Source organism: Furipterus horrens, unplaced genomic scaffold (genome assembly GCF_987537825.1).
Source record: "Furipterus horrens unplaced genomic scaffold, mFurHor1.1.pri manual_scaffold_4, whole genome shotgun sequence".
NCBI classification, from domain to species: Eukaryota; Metazoa; Chordata; class Mammalia; order Chiroptera; family Furipteridae; genus Furipterus; species Furipterus horrens.
The window spans coordinates 2,674,917-2,688,024 of NW_028327174.1; the positions used below are offsets into that span (position 1 = coordinate 2,674,917).

The following is a 13,108-nucleotide window of genomic DNA, read 5'->3' on the forward strand; positions in this document are numbered from 1 at the left end:
GATGATTGATTTGTATTAAACACTTCTTTTTTTAGTTTTTTTTACTTTATTTTTTTATCTTAAGGTTTTTATTTCTTGGAGGGGGAGGGAGAAAGAGGGAGAGAAACATCAATCAGTTGGCTCTCGTGCCGCCAGCTGGGGACCTGGCCCGCAACCGAGGCATGTGCCCTGACCAGGAATTGAACCAGTGACCTTTTGGTTCACAGGCCAGTGCTCATTCCACTGAGCCACACCAGCCAGGACTCTCATTTTAGTTTTCTTGAGCTGTAACTGGTAATGCGTCACTGCTGAAGTTTAAGACGCCCAGCATACATTGTGAAATGAACACCGCAGTGAGTTGCGCAGGCATCTGTCCTCTCATAAAGGTACAATAATCAAATATAAGTTTTTTAATCCAAAAGCCATAATGTGCCCCTTGGAGAAAACAGAAAAAAATTTGAAAATCAGTCACCGCCCCATTGTCTAGAAATCAACTAAGCATTTGGCTCGTTTCCGCTTTTTATGATTCTCTCATAGGCTGTTCGTTCATTCAGCAGCGGACGGGGAAGGCTGGGCCCCTTTGCACCTCCCTTACTTCTTCAGGGTTAGCTTTTTGATTGCCGAAAGGAAGTTGGCTAAGATGTTCATTGGGATTATGTTGAATCCATAGATAGCTTTGGGGAGAACTGACATCTTGACAATACTGACCCATGAACATGGTGTCTGTCTTCACTTCCCCAGTTTCTCTCATCAACCTTCATTTTCGATGCACAGGTTTTGCACATACTGTGTTCGGTTTATTCCTGCATACTTCATACCTTTATGCTGTTATAATTAGAACGGTTTTTAATTATCAGTTTCAAATTGATTGGTGGTGGGATATTGAAATAAAGTTGGTTTTTATAAATTGACCTTGTAACCTGCAACTTAGCTACATTTGTTAGTTCTAGCTCTTTTGTAGATTCCTGGGGATTTTTTACATGAGATGATCATGTTGTCAGTGAATAAAAGATTTTGTTTTTCCCTTTCCAATTAAGTATGGCTTTTGTTTCTTTTTGTCTTGTCGCATGTACTAGCTAGGGCTTCCGGTACGATGTTGGATGAATAGAAGTGGTGAGAGCAGACATCCTGCCTTATACCCAATCTTGGGGACAAAGCAGTTTTCCACAGTTAAATATATTACCTTCAGGGTGTCCTTCAGCAAGCTGAAGTTCCCCTCTGTTTCTCATTTGCTTAAAATTTTTATCATGAATGAGTGTTGAATTTTGTCAAATACTTTTTCTGTCCCCTATTGAGAGGATTGTATGGTTGGGTTTTTTGGGGGGTGGCTATTAATATGGTAAATTACATTGGTTAAATTCAGAATGTTGTCAACTTTGCGTAACTAGGATGAACCCAGTTGGTCTTGTATTATTTTTTGCAAGTGTTTTGGATTTGATTTCCTAAAATTTGTTAAGGATTTTTGTATCTACAGTGATGAGCATATTGGTCTATAGTTTGTTTGTTTTTCTTTCAATGTCTTTGTCATGTTTTTGTATCAGGGCAATGCCACACCCATCAAATTAGTCAAGAATTGTTCTGTTTTTTTGTTTTTTTTTTTCCTGAAGGTTCTGTAGAATAATATTTCTTACTTAAATGTTTAGTAAAATTTGTAAGGGTAGCCACTGGGGCCAGCCACCTTCCTTTGTGGGAAGGTTTTTAATTACAAGTTCAGTTTCCTTAATATATATAGGGCTGTTCTTTGGTAGTTTGTGTCTTTTAAGGAATTTGTGTATTTCATCCAAGTTGTTGAATTTATAAACATAAAGTTATTAATACCACCTGTTATCCTTTTTAATGTCTGTAGGGTCTGTACTAATGTCTCCTTTCATTTCTAATATTAGTGATTTATCCCCTTTTTTTTCTTCTTAATGTCTAGCTAGAGTGTGTCAATTTTATGGATCTTTTTCTAAGATCAGTTCTTGGCATCTTTGGTTTTCTCCATGGTTGTCTTTCTGTATTGTTGATTTCTGCTCTTTATTATTTTCTTCTAGTTATTTTAGGTCTAATTTGCTCTTCTATTTCTTGGTTTTAAAATAGAAGCTTACATTATGTATTTTAGACTTTTCTTCTTTTCTAATATAAGCATTTTAAGCTGTATACGAGGTCTGTCTGAAGGAAGTCCAGCCACTGTTAATATAACTAGAATGGTTTGCATGGCATTGATGTAACCCGGCAGCCAAGGAGAGTGGGCTGGAATGCACATGTGTGAGCGATGACGACTTCACTGTACTGGTTGGCGGGGGCGGTAGCTGCCGTTAAGCGAGCATGTGTCTGTGTGGCCGTCGCAGTCAAAATGAAGCAAGTAGGGCACCGAATCTGCCTCAGATTTTGTGTGAAGCCTGAACACTCCTCTGCGGAAACCACGGGGACAACTCAGAGGCTGCAGCTGTGGGCGGCAGGTGACGGGCAGCTTCATCCCGACAGCATGCCTGCTCAGGCATCATGTCTCATGCATCAAATCACCCAGGTGACTCAGCCCCCCTGCAGCCCAGATTTGGTGCCCTTCGACTTCTGGCTTTTCCCAAAGCTAACGTCACCTTTGAAAGGGAAGAAATTTCAGACCGTCAATGAAAGTCACAAAGATATGACGGGACAGCTGATGGCAACTGGGAAAACTGTGTGAGGTGCCAAGGTGCCTACTTTGAAGGGGACTGAGGTGTCGTTGTCCTAAATACGATGTTTCTTTTATCTTCTTCAATGAATGTCTTTTTCACAGTAGGTGGCCGGGAACTTCCTGGACAGGCCTCGTGTTTCCCTTTCAGCCGCACCCCACTGCCTCTGGTATGCGGTGTTTTCATTTTCACTCTATTCAGAATGTGTTCTGTTATTCCTCGTGATTTCTTTCTGTGACTCATTGGGTGTTTAGAAGCATGTTACTTAATTTAACAAGTATTGAGAGGATTCAGATATTTTTCTGTTACTGATTTTTAGTTTCATTGTGATAAGGAATATATTCTCGTTTCAGTCCTTTTACATTGATTGAGGCCTGTTTGATGTATTCTGTCTGCGTAAATGTTCCACATGCACGTGAAAAAGTGCGTTCTGCTGCCGTCTGGGCTGTTTTTGAGTGGCAGTCAAGGTGGCTGGTGTTGGCGCGCGTCCTCTGTGTACTTAGCGACTGTGTCTGGTCCTAGCAGTCGCTCGGGGGGGAGCTGAAGCTTCCGGGGACGCTTTCGGGTCTGTCCACTGCTCCATCCAGCTTCTGTCCGTTTTTATCTCACGTGTTTTAAAGCCTTGTGATTAGGTACATACCTATTTGGGATTGTTACGTCTTCCGCTGAATTATTTTATCATTATAAAATGCCCCTTTTTATACCTGTCGTATTTTTTGTTTTGAAGTCTACTTGAACTTCAATAGATTTTCCTTGTAAAGAATTCTGCCGATCACTTTTTATTGAATCTGGAATTCTGATTGAGACTGCTTTGGATTTATAGATTTTGGGGGAAAGAACATCTTCAAAATATTAAGTCCTCTCAATGAGAACATAGAATGTCTCTTATTCTCATCAGCATATTCTTTATTATAATTTAAAATTTTTTCCATAGGAATATGTTTTTATTAACTTAATTCCTAGAAATTCTAGTTTTTTCTCTTATGAATAGTATTTATTTTTGATATTTTTCTATTGTCTTGTACTGTTGTAGAAAATGGTATCAAATTTTAGATTGATCTAGCATCTAATAACTTAATAAAACTTCATTACTTTTTTTTTTAATCCTCACCAGACAACATGTTTCCATTGCCTTTCAGACAGAGAGGAAATGGGTGAGAAAGAGAGAAAGAAAGAAACATCAATGTGGGAGAGAAACATCGCTTGGTTGCCTCTCCTGTGTGCCTCGGCCAGGGATGGAACCTACAGCCTAGGCATGTGCCCTGACCGGGGATCAAACCGGCAACCTTTTGGGGCACGGAACCATGTTACAACCAGCTGGGCCGCACAGCCAGGGCGAACCTCAGTATTTTTAGCAGCTCCTCTGTGTGTGTCCTAGGATGCTGCCTCTGCCATCCCACAGCAGATGGAGAGTGGGCAGGTGAATATACAAGTTAGGAGCTGATGGGCAAGGCCCAGCCTGAAAGTATAAACTTGGGGATTGTCGGCATACGGATGCTACTTAGAGTCACGGGACGGATAAGATCGACAAGGGAATGGGTGTCGCTAGAAAAGAGATCCCAGGCCATGTTAACAGGTGGAGCAGGTGAGAAGGGATCATGAAAGGAGCAGTGAGTAAGGGGAGGGGAGCGCCAGAGTGGCCCGGGGTCCCACAGCCAAGCCGGCGCGTCCCGCTTGTGTGCAGCCTGTGTGTCTGCCTGCTGGAGCGGAAGGGGGTCCCTCACGGGTTTGTTCTTAACCCGTCGACAGGCGGAACGGTCAGCGGTCAGCAGCAGGGCTCTGTGGCCCCTACGTAACAGGTCACGCGGGCTCTCACTTTCTAAATGGGTGGCCTTGGGCAAGATACTTCACCTCTCTGTGCCTTGGTCTGCTTGTCTGTTAAACGGGGGGCAGTGGGTCCTGACCAGTGTGGCTCAGTGGGTTGGGCATTGTCCTGCAAAGCAAAAGGTCGCCAGTTCGATGCCTGGTCAGGGCATGTGCCTGGGTGGTGCATACGGAGGCAACCAAAAGATGTTTCTCTCACACTGATGTTTCTCTTCCTCTTTCTCCTTCCCCTCCCCTCTTTCTGAATATAAATAAATAAAATCTTTTTTTTAAGTAGAGTGTTATTACCTGCCTCAGAGAGTCATGCAGCTTAGGCGAGTCCATCGTGTAAAGGCATGTATAACAGTGCCTGGCTCGTTAGTAACCTGTCATGAAACAGTCTTCTTTGTCTTTATCATTACTGTTCTTTCGTTGTTGTCTGTGTGTCTGACACAGTCTCTGATGCAATTAGTGCTTCAGAGGGCGTCATGCGGCTTCAGGGCGGGCAGGTGGGGAAGAAAGGGACGTGCTCTTCAATTCCCGAGCCTGGCGTTCGTGAATGAATAGCCGTTCAAACTACTGACTGAAGAAGAAGAAATACAAAATTGTAACTTAAAAGAGGAAGAAACCTGTAGGTTATGAAAGATTTAAGAAACATATCCATATGCAATGTATGGCTACTGAGTCAGATAAACCAGTTTTTAAAGAAACGATGAGGCCTCGGGAAGTTTGTCAGTGACAGCAGTTTGGTATTTGAGGAATTATCACTTTTATCTGTGCTGTATGGTTACGTATTAAGGCGCTTCACTTTCAAATACTAAAATATTTACAGACAGAGTTACATGATGTCTGGAATTTGCCCCAGACAATCAGCGGTGGGAAGGAGGGACGAGCAGCGTCGGGTGAGACGGGCTGTCCATGAGGTGGCCGTTATTGTAGCTGGGTGGTCGCTGCCCGGAGCCCACCGTGGCGTTCCTTCTGCTTCTGTGTGTGTGCGATGCTCCGTACGAACAGTAAAGGAAGAACCAAAGGGCTGTGTTTACCCCGTGTAATGCTTCACTATGTTGTACTAGGTTAGAATTTGAGAAACAGAAAACTCGACTGAATGTTCAACTTGAGTATAGTCGCAATCAGCTGAAGAAGAAGCAAACTAAGATCAACACATTAAAAGAAACCATGCAGAAAGTTGGAGAAGATATTGATAACCTAAAGAAGGTAATTAATAACGCAGCATCTCGTCATTGAAATAACGACTTCCTTCATTGAACACACCTTCGTTACGCTCCTGAGCGCTATAGAGGGGTGGGGGGCACAGATTTGAGAAATAACTTGAAGTAAAATGGGCACAGCTTCACGAGTTGTTAGATGTGGACGGGGGGGTGCCGCGGAGGACTGGTCATCACTTGGGCAGGTGGGGGCAGGAGTGGTGGGGCTGGGGAGAAGATTCTGGCCCTGCGGGGCTTAAGTCACCTATGTGATGTCTGAATAGCCATTTCCATCAGGTATGTAAGAGCTCATAGATACCAGAAGTCTAGACCCGGTTCTGGGGTTAAATTGAGACCATCTGTGAGTGGTTGAGACCCCCCCCCAGGGGGGCAGAGAGAAAGGTAGTGAAGAGCAGCGGAGCAGGGACACAATTCTAGGGGAGTAGCCACAGTTACAAAGGCAGCCAGTGGGGTAATGGCCTAGGAGTCCGAGAGTTTCCAGGAGGACGTAATGAAAGTCCTCACAGACGTAGTCTGGAAAATGCCTAGTTTGCTAATTAAGTCATGGTAGCAAGAACATTTTCACTGGCCCCTGGGAACATAAGTCAGGTGGCCATGAGCTGAGGACCGAATCCAGAGTGGAGGACAGAGGCAGAGCGGTGGTCACCAGTGTCCCAGAGGTGCGCAGTCAGAGGGTCACATTCCATGAGAGCGTCCGGCAGCGCGTGGCGTAAGGGCGCACCTCAGGGTGATGGCTTTGGTCTTGCTGGTCAGGAGAGCTGTTGCCCTCCCTGATGGGGAAGGCGGCAAGTCTCAGTGCGGGTCGTCCCCCTCAGGTTGAAGAAAACTGTCTGCAGGCCGTGGATGAGCTCGTGGCGAAGCAGCTGCAGCTTCAGGACACGTATGCCGCTCAGAATGCCCACGTTGAGAAAGTCCAAGCTCAGGTGGAAGAGGAACGAAAGAAGTTTTTGGCTGTCGAGAGGTAATTAAGAAGTTTCGCAGTTCAAAAGGCCGTAACCGGAGTTTTAAAGATGCTTACCGTGAATTTGGTGTTCATTATAGGAAGTTTTATTACTTGAATACGTGTCTGTTGCTTCTGGTCCCACATCACAGCTTCCAGACATTCTGATCGGGGAAAACCAAGGGAGTGCTTAGTTGTTTGTGGCACGAGCAGTCGGGCTTTTTGTTCGTGTTGTTTTGTTTTTAATCCTCGCTCAAGGACACTTTTTCATTGCTTTTAGAGAGAGGAAGGGAGAGAAACATTAATGTGAGAGAGAGAGGCATCAATTGGTTGTCTCCCGTTCACGCCTGGATAGGGGGTCATAGGCACCCAGACCAGGGATCGAACTCACAACCCAGTTATACGTTCTAACCAGGAGTCGAACCCACAACCCTTTGGTGACGGGACAATGCTGCTCCGACCAACCGATTCACACTGGCCAGGGCAGGAGTGCGTAGTTCTTTTTCACAGATGAAAACACGGGCCTGTCTAAAGGCTCCCTCCCCCACCCTGTCTGGTGTGGCTCAGTGGGGCCTCATTGTGCAAAGCAAGAGGTTGCTGGTCGGTTCCCAGTCAGGGCACAGGCCTGGGTTGTGGGTGTCGAGCCCCAGACACTGATCAATTTCTCTCTCTCACGTAGGTCTTTCTACCCCCCTTTCTCCCTCTCTTCCCCATCTCTAAAACTAAATAAATTAAATCTTTTTTAAAGAAGTCCCTTACCCTAAATTCCTCCTGGCGCTGGTATCTTCCTTTTGCAGAGGCTCCCTCTAGTCTGCGTGGCAGCGTGATGGGTGGGCACTGTAACTCCGTGGCTGCCTGTCCCCGCTCTGCTGCTTAGTGTTGTGCTCGCATTTCCTCGTCAGTGGAGTGGGGGTACTGGTGCCTGCTCAGAATAGCTGCAAGGGTTAAACGGGTGGCTAGTGCTGTGGCTCTCAGGACACGGCCTGGCACATGATAAGCCTGTGCACTCGCTGCGTGCTGACGACGACATTTGGGGTCAGCTGGCGTGTTTCCCCTTAGGGCTGGCCCCCCAGGAGCGCTCAGGGGACACACATCTCCCAGTTTCCCTCACCGTTCCAAGGTCTTTCATGTCTCAGGTGTTGACAAAAGAACATCCAGCCTAAGAAAAAGTCCTGTAAGACTTTATTTGAGCCACACTGATGACAGTTGCCAGGAAGCAAAATCTCAGTGGACTGAGAAAAATGCTCCAGAGAAAGGCAGTTCTACAGCTTGGTTTATCCGTTAGAATCAGAGGAGGAGACGTACAGGTTACATGACGTCCCCTGGAGGGAGGTGAGGGTGCGGGAGAGAGCACCGCGGGGACATCTCCGGGACTGGGTAACAACTGAAACAGACGCATCGGTGGGTGCAGGACAGCCGTGTGTAACATCACAGCACACAGATGGCACGTGGGCAAGGCAGCAGTGGGGGGCTCTGAGGCTCCTGCTCTGGTGGGGGGGTGTGACCGCCCTGAGGGTCTGGAAAAGGGGATCACGTTCACTCGCCAAGGGTGTGTGATCTGAGATGCAAGAAGGCAGCGGACAGGCTCGCCTAAGGTGAAGACCGCCCTTTGCCAGGGAAGCTATAGGCCTAGGATGTGACTTCTTGCCATGACTTGCTTTTAGTAAGGAATTCTATGTTCGGACCATCCTGCGTGGTTGCTTTAGGTCTCCTGAGTTTCTAGGCCCCGCCACGCAGACCTCCCGTGAGCCTGTCAGGGTTGGGGTGCGGCCCCGTTTCCGTCTGCACAAGACACAGCCACAGCTTTCTGTCGGAGGTTCTTGAGTGCAATGAAAGTTTACTCTTCGTTTTTTTAGAACCACATCTTCATTGTCATATTCTTGAAAACCATACAATTCTTGTTTTGTTTTTGGTTCTGGTCATAGGTTCTTTTAAAAATCATGCATTGTTTCAGCCGGTAAAACCCGCAAGCCCTCATTTCAGACAGAAGGGTCGCGTCAGTGGTGGTGAAAGCGCTCAGGCTGTGAGGTGGGAAACGGCTGGCTCGGCGAGACGTTTCTCTCGCTGAGGGCCGCCCCCGGCTTGAGGTTCTAAACTGTGGGGCTTACACTGGGGGAGAGATGCCGCTCCGTTGGGGTGGGGACCACAGTGCCGTGCCCAGGCGGTGCGTTAGCGAGCGCGCGTCTGAGACCCACATGACTGACTGGCCAGCGTCACCCCGTTCGGTTCCCTTAAGTGAGGAACACGTACTGCAGCTTGAACGTCTTTAATGAAAGTGAGCAGGAAAGAACGGTGCTGTATTGTTGCCAGCCTGACTGAAGGAAGAATGCTCATTACCGAATAATTCTCCCCTGGATTAACTCCTTACCTTCCGAGGGTTCAGGTTTCCGTATCAAGCATCAGCGAGCGCACTTGAGGACTTACCGTGCTCACCGGAAGCCGTAGTTTGGGGTAAGTTCAGAATACATTTTTCTTTGATGCAACCTGACATAGTAAAATATCTGTATGTTACAGGGAAGTGGGAAGGCGGCAAAAAGAACTTGTAACCCTTCAGTACTCTCTGGAGCAGAAACGGCTAGAAAAGCATAATATGCTGCTGGATTGCAAAGTTCAAGACATCGAAATAGTGCTTCTGTTGGGGTCACTGGATGACATCATTGAAGTAGAGGTATTCCAGCCGTGGTTCTAAAAGGAGCACAGCTGTGTAGGACGTAGCGCAGTGCCCTTGCCGCCTCCGGCAGTCCCAGCTCTGCAGGTCCTTCCCCGTGTGCTACAGCCCCGTCAGGGCCAGAGAGCACTTCTCCTCCCAGGACAGAAGAGGACCGCGCGTTTTGTGCAGTGCTCTCCCCCTCCTTGCCCATCCAGGCCCTTGTAGCCCCCAGGAAGGACCAGAGTTCCTTACCTGTGTGGGGATACCCAAGAGAAGCCAGAGAGTTGAAGCTTTTGGAGTTGAGAGGGGAAATGACCCAGACATCTCGGGGACGGTTGTCCAGGCAGAGGGCCGTGCGCTGGCCCTGGGTGGATGTGTGCCTGCCCTGAGCAGTGGGAGCAGAGTGAGTACAGGGGAGACAGGCACAGATGCAGTTAAAGGGGTGACACAGGGCCAGCTGCTTGGGGCCAGATGTCATGGCCTCGCAGGCCAGTCTGAATGAGGTGACAGTCAGCTGGAGGGTTGGAGCCGGATGAGCGGAGGTCGCTCTCTCAGCTAACAAGGAAAGGGCTTCCTGTGTTTTCCAGTTGGGAGCTGAAGCAGAAAGTACCCAGGCAACAATGGACATATATGAAAAAGAAGCAGCCATTGAGATAGACTACAGCTCTCTAAGAGAGGATTTGAAGGTAATTGAAAGGTGTCTGTTGTTTGTGACGAGCCCACAGTATAGTGAATATTTAAATAATACAGAGGAAGTTTCAGACGTTAGAGCGTAAGTTCAGAGGAAAAGTAGATTTCCTAATGAAGAAATAGCTGGTATAAACGTTCAAACGTATCAGCACTTCTCACTGTGTTTTGCAGACCACTAGTACCATGGAGTGTCCTGCCGAAGAAGAAAGCTTTTTGTGGTCACTAGTTTTTTTGATTCACAATGAACGTTAACGTTTTTGAAAGTTCTGTAATAGGCGAAAGTAGCCAACATACGCCAGCCCCTGAATGTGCCCTGCCCCAGGGCAGAGCCTCAGTGACGGCAGAGCCTCTGCAGCCGCAGGGCCCAGGCCCGGGGCCCAGGGCAGGGCCTCTGCTGGAGCAGCCCTGGCCCCGCTTCCCAGCCGTCCCTGTGGGCTGCCTTTCTCTGCGTCCCACTCGGTTCTGCGCTGCTCCTCTCCGGGGGGCCAAGGGGCCGCTCTTCCCAGCCGCAGCCGTGGCCTTCAGAGGAGAGAGAGGCCTTCTGCGGTGGGGCTGTGAGCCCTGAAGGAAGGCCTCTCCTGCAGAGCTCCGGCACCTGTCCCCTCGTCACAGAGGTCTGAATCGGGTCATGTGCTCATTCCAGACCAGCCACTGCTGGCGGGGACAGACTTAGTCCTAGACCCAGCAGGCCCGCAGGTGCATGGGGCCTACGAGGGAGCAATGGTCAGGCGTGGGCTCTGTGAGAAAGGGGGGAGCCGTGAGTGGGCAGCCACCCCCGCACCCTCCCATTCCCCGTGCCCCTCATCTAGCTTCTTACAGCTGCGGGCCCTTCGGTCGTGCCTGGCGCTTCCGGGCGGCCGGGAAGCGGCGTCTACCCTCTCCGTAGTCTGTTCAGTGCCCGCCCGTCTAGGAGGTGCTTCCCCCTCGGTGCTGGGTTAATGTGTTTTTCCTGCTTACGCTTTTCCGTTTTCCTTCGCTTATTTGAGTCATCTGTAGTCTATTTTAGTAAATGGTATGAGGTAAGAATTTGTTTTTAAAAAGTTACCTAAGTTAAGCAATTTACTCAATGATTTCCAAATAATTCTTTTCCCAATAAATTAAAATGTCACCTTTATTGTATAGCAATTAACCATCTCTGGGAGGTCAAGACAGTTTCCCTGGCAGGTCACACCTGCACCCCTTTTTCCCTTCCCTCCTCGCTCTGGCAGTGCTGTTCATGGCTCAGGCTCGGCCTCTGTGATGCCCTCCAGTGGGCTGCCTGGCCCCTCACCACGGCGCGTCTGCTTGCCTGTCAGAGGGCTTCTGCGGCCGTAGGGGGCAGTGTGGACGCCTGACTTCCCTGCGAGCTCTCCAGAGGCCAGGACAGAACAGGTGGTTTTTATCATTGAGTTCCCTGTGTCTAATAGTAGGTGGTCAGTATTTTTAATGAACGAGTAAATGAAGGTGGTACATGAATTGTTGCTTTTTAGCCAGATTAGGAAATAAGGAGGTGAAGCACATTCCAAGGGAGCAGCATCTGTAACAATAACTAAAGCCGCCAGCGCGCAGCCCACCCGGGAAGCCACAGACCCTACACCTGACGCGTCAGCCTCGGAGAGGGCTGGCGAGGGAGGCGGGGCAGACCCTGTAGGGCCCTGGTCCTGATCCCTTAGCCGTTTGTATCTAAAAGGCATGCTGATCATTGCTGTTCTGTGCCAATAATAGGCTCTACAAACTGACAAAGAAATCGAGGCCCAACTCAGACTCCTTCTGCAACAAGTAGCGTCTCAAGAAGATGTCCTGCTGAAGACAGCAGCCCCAAACCTGAGAGCCACAGAGAACCTCAGGACTGTCCGGGACAAGTTCCAGGAGTCCGTGGATGGTGACGTGGGGCCCTAGTCGCTAGCAAGAGCTCACTCTCGGGCGTGCAGGCTTTCGTTTCAATAGTGGTTACCGACAGCTCCCCCGGATTGTACATTTGTTCTTATTATACATATCTCCTCTGTTGTCTTCTGTTAATGTGTACTCTTAATACTGAATCACTAGTCACTTCCCTTTTGAGAAGTGTTCTTCCTTAATTGAAAAACAAGTTTATGGTTGTTTTTGAATAGATAACACTTTTTACCTGCGTAATAACCCTATTAGATCAGTGGTTCTCAACCTTCCTGTTGCCGCGACCCTTTAATACAGTTCCTCATGTTGTGGGGACCCCCAACCATAACTAAGGCATAGTGATGAATCACAAAAACAACATTAATTATATGTGTGTTTTCCAGTGGTCTTAAGTGACCCCTGTGAAAGGGTCGTTCGACCCCCAAAGGGGTCGCGACCCACAGGCTGAGAACCACTGTATTAGATACTGTATTAGAATTACATAGTCATTACTATGTAAAAATCCACCCTAACAGGAAAAGGGCTCATGGGTTGCAAGTGCCATGTTGATGGAGTTAATAATAATTTAGGTATTTTTCAATGTAGATTTTATTCAAGACAACCAATCTCAAAATCCAGTTTTTAAAATAATTTATGCTTTAAAATTGAAGAGAAGTCCCTCAAGTGGTCTCTATAATAAAGAACATTGATTCTCTCTTAGCTTTTGAGGTCAGCAGAAGGGAAGCCAGAATGTGTAGGCAAGAGTTTGACCAGGTGAAAAAAAGGCGCTATGACCTGTTCAACCAGTGTTTTGAGCACCTCTCAGTCTCAATCGATCAAATCTACAAGAAGCTCTGCAGAAACAACAGTGCCCAGGTAGGTGTTGTTCACTCCCAAGTGTTACTGGGAACTTTGTGTGATTGGTGGTGCTTTTTTCTGGTGGGAAGTGAATACCCACCCCATGATTTGAGGGACCCAGTGACAGGGCACCAGCAGATGAGAGCTGGTATCACAGCGGCCTGCGCTAGACCCCACGCGCTCTGCCTCCGCCAGCCTCACCGGTCCTGCTCCCCGTCTGCAGAATGAGCGGGCTCAATCATCTGCTTTCCACGTTCTCTCTAGTTCCGGGATTCTGCTGCCTGGCGCTAATTTGATTTTATAGAACTGCCAGAGGTCTCTGTAGTGAAGGCAGGGTGGTGTAGAGGGTCTGGGGAAATGGTTGGCCTGGGGTCTGTGGAGTTGACCAGCGTAAGAAAGGAGAGGAAAGAGCTAAAGGCCCAGCTCAGACGCAGATCCGTGAATTGTGGTGCTCTGT

General features: G+C 48.0%; 1 protein-coding gene across 1 annotated transcript in view; it reads left to right on the forward strand.

The window, feature by feature from the left end:
* SMC1B (structural maintenance of chromosomes 1B) overlaps positions 1-13,108 on the forward strand; it is a 53,719-nt gene that overhangs the window by 33,998 nt on the left and 6,613 nt on the right. Inside the window, exons 16-21 of the mRNA XM_090275312.1 lie at positions 5,510-5,651; positions 6,478-6,623; positions 9,117-9,270; positions 9,840-9,938; positions 11,647-11,803; positions 12,515-12,669. Coding sequence (XP_090131438.1) covers positions 5,510-5,651; positions 6,478-6,623; positions 9,117-9,270; positions 9,840-9,938; positions 11,647-11,803; positions 12,515-12,669 — 853 coding nt within the window. The remainder of the gene's footprint in view (positions 1-5,509; positions 5,652-6,477; positions 6,624-9,116; positions 9,271-9,839; positions 9,939-11,646; positions 11,804-12,514; positions 12,670-13,108) is intronic.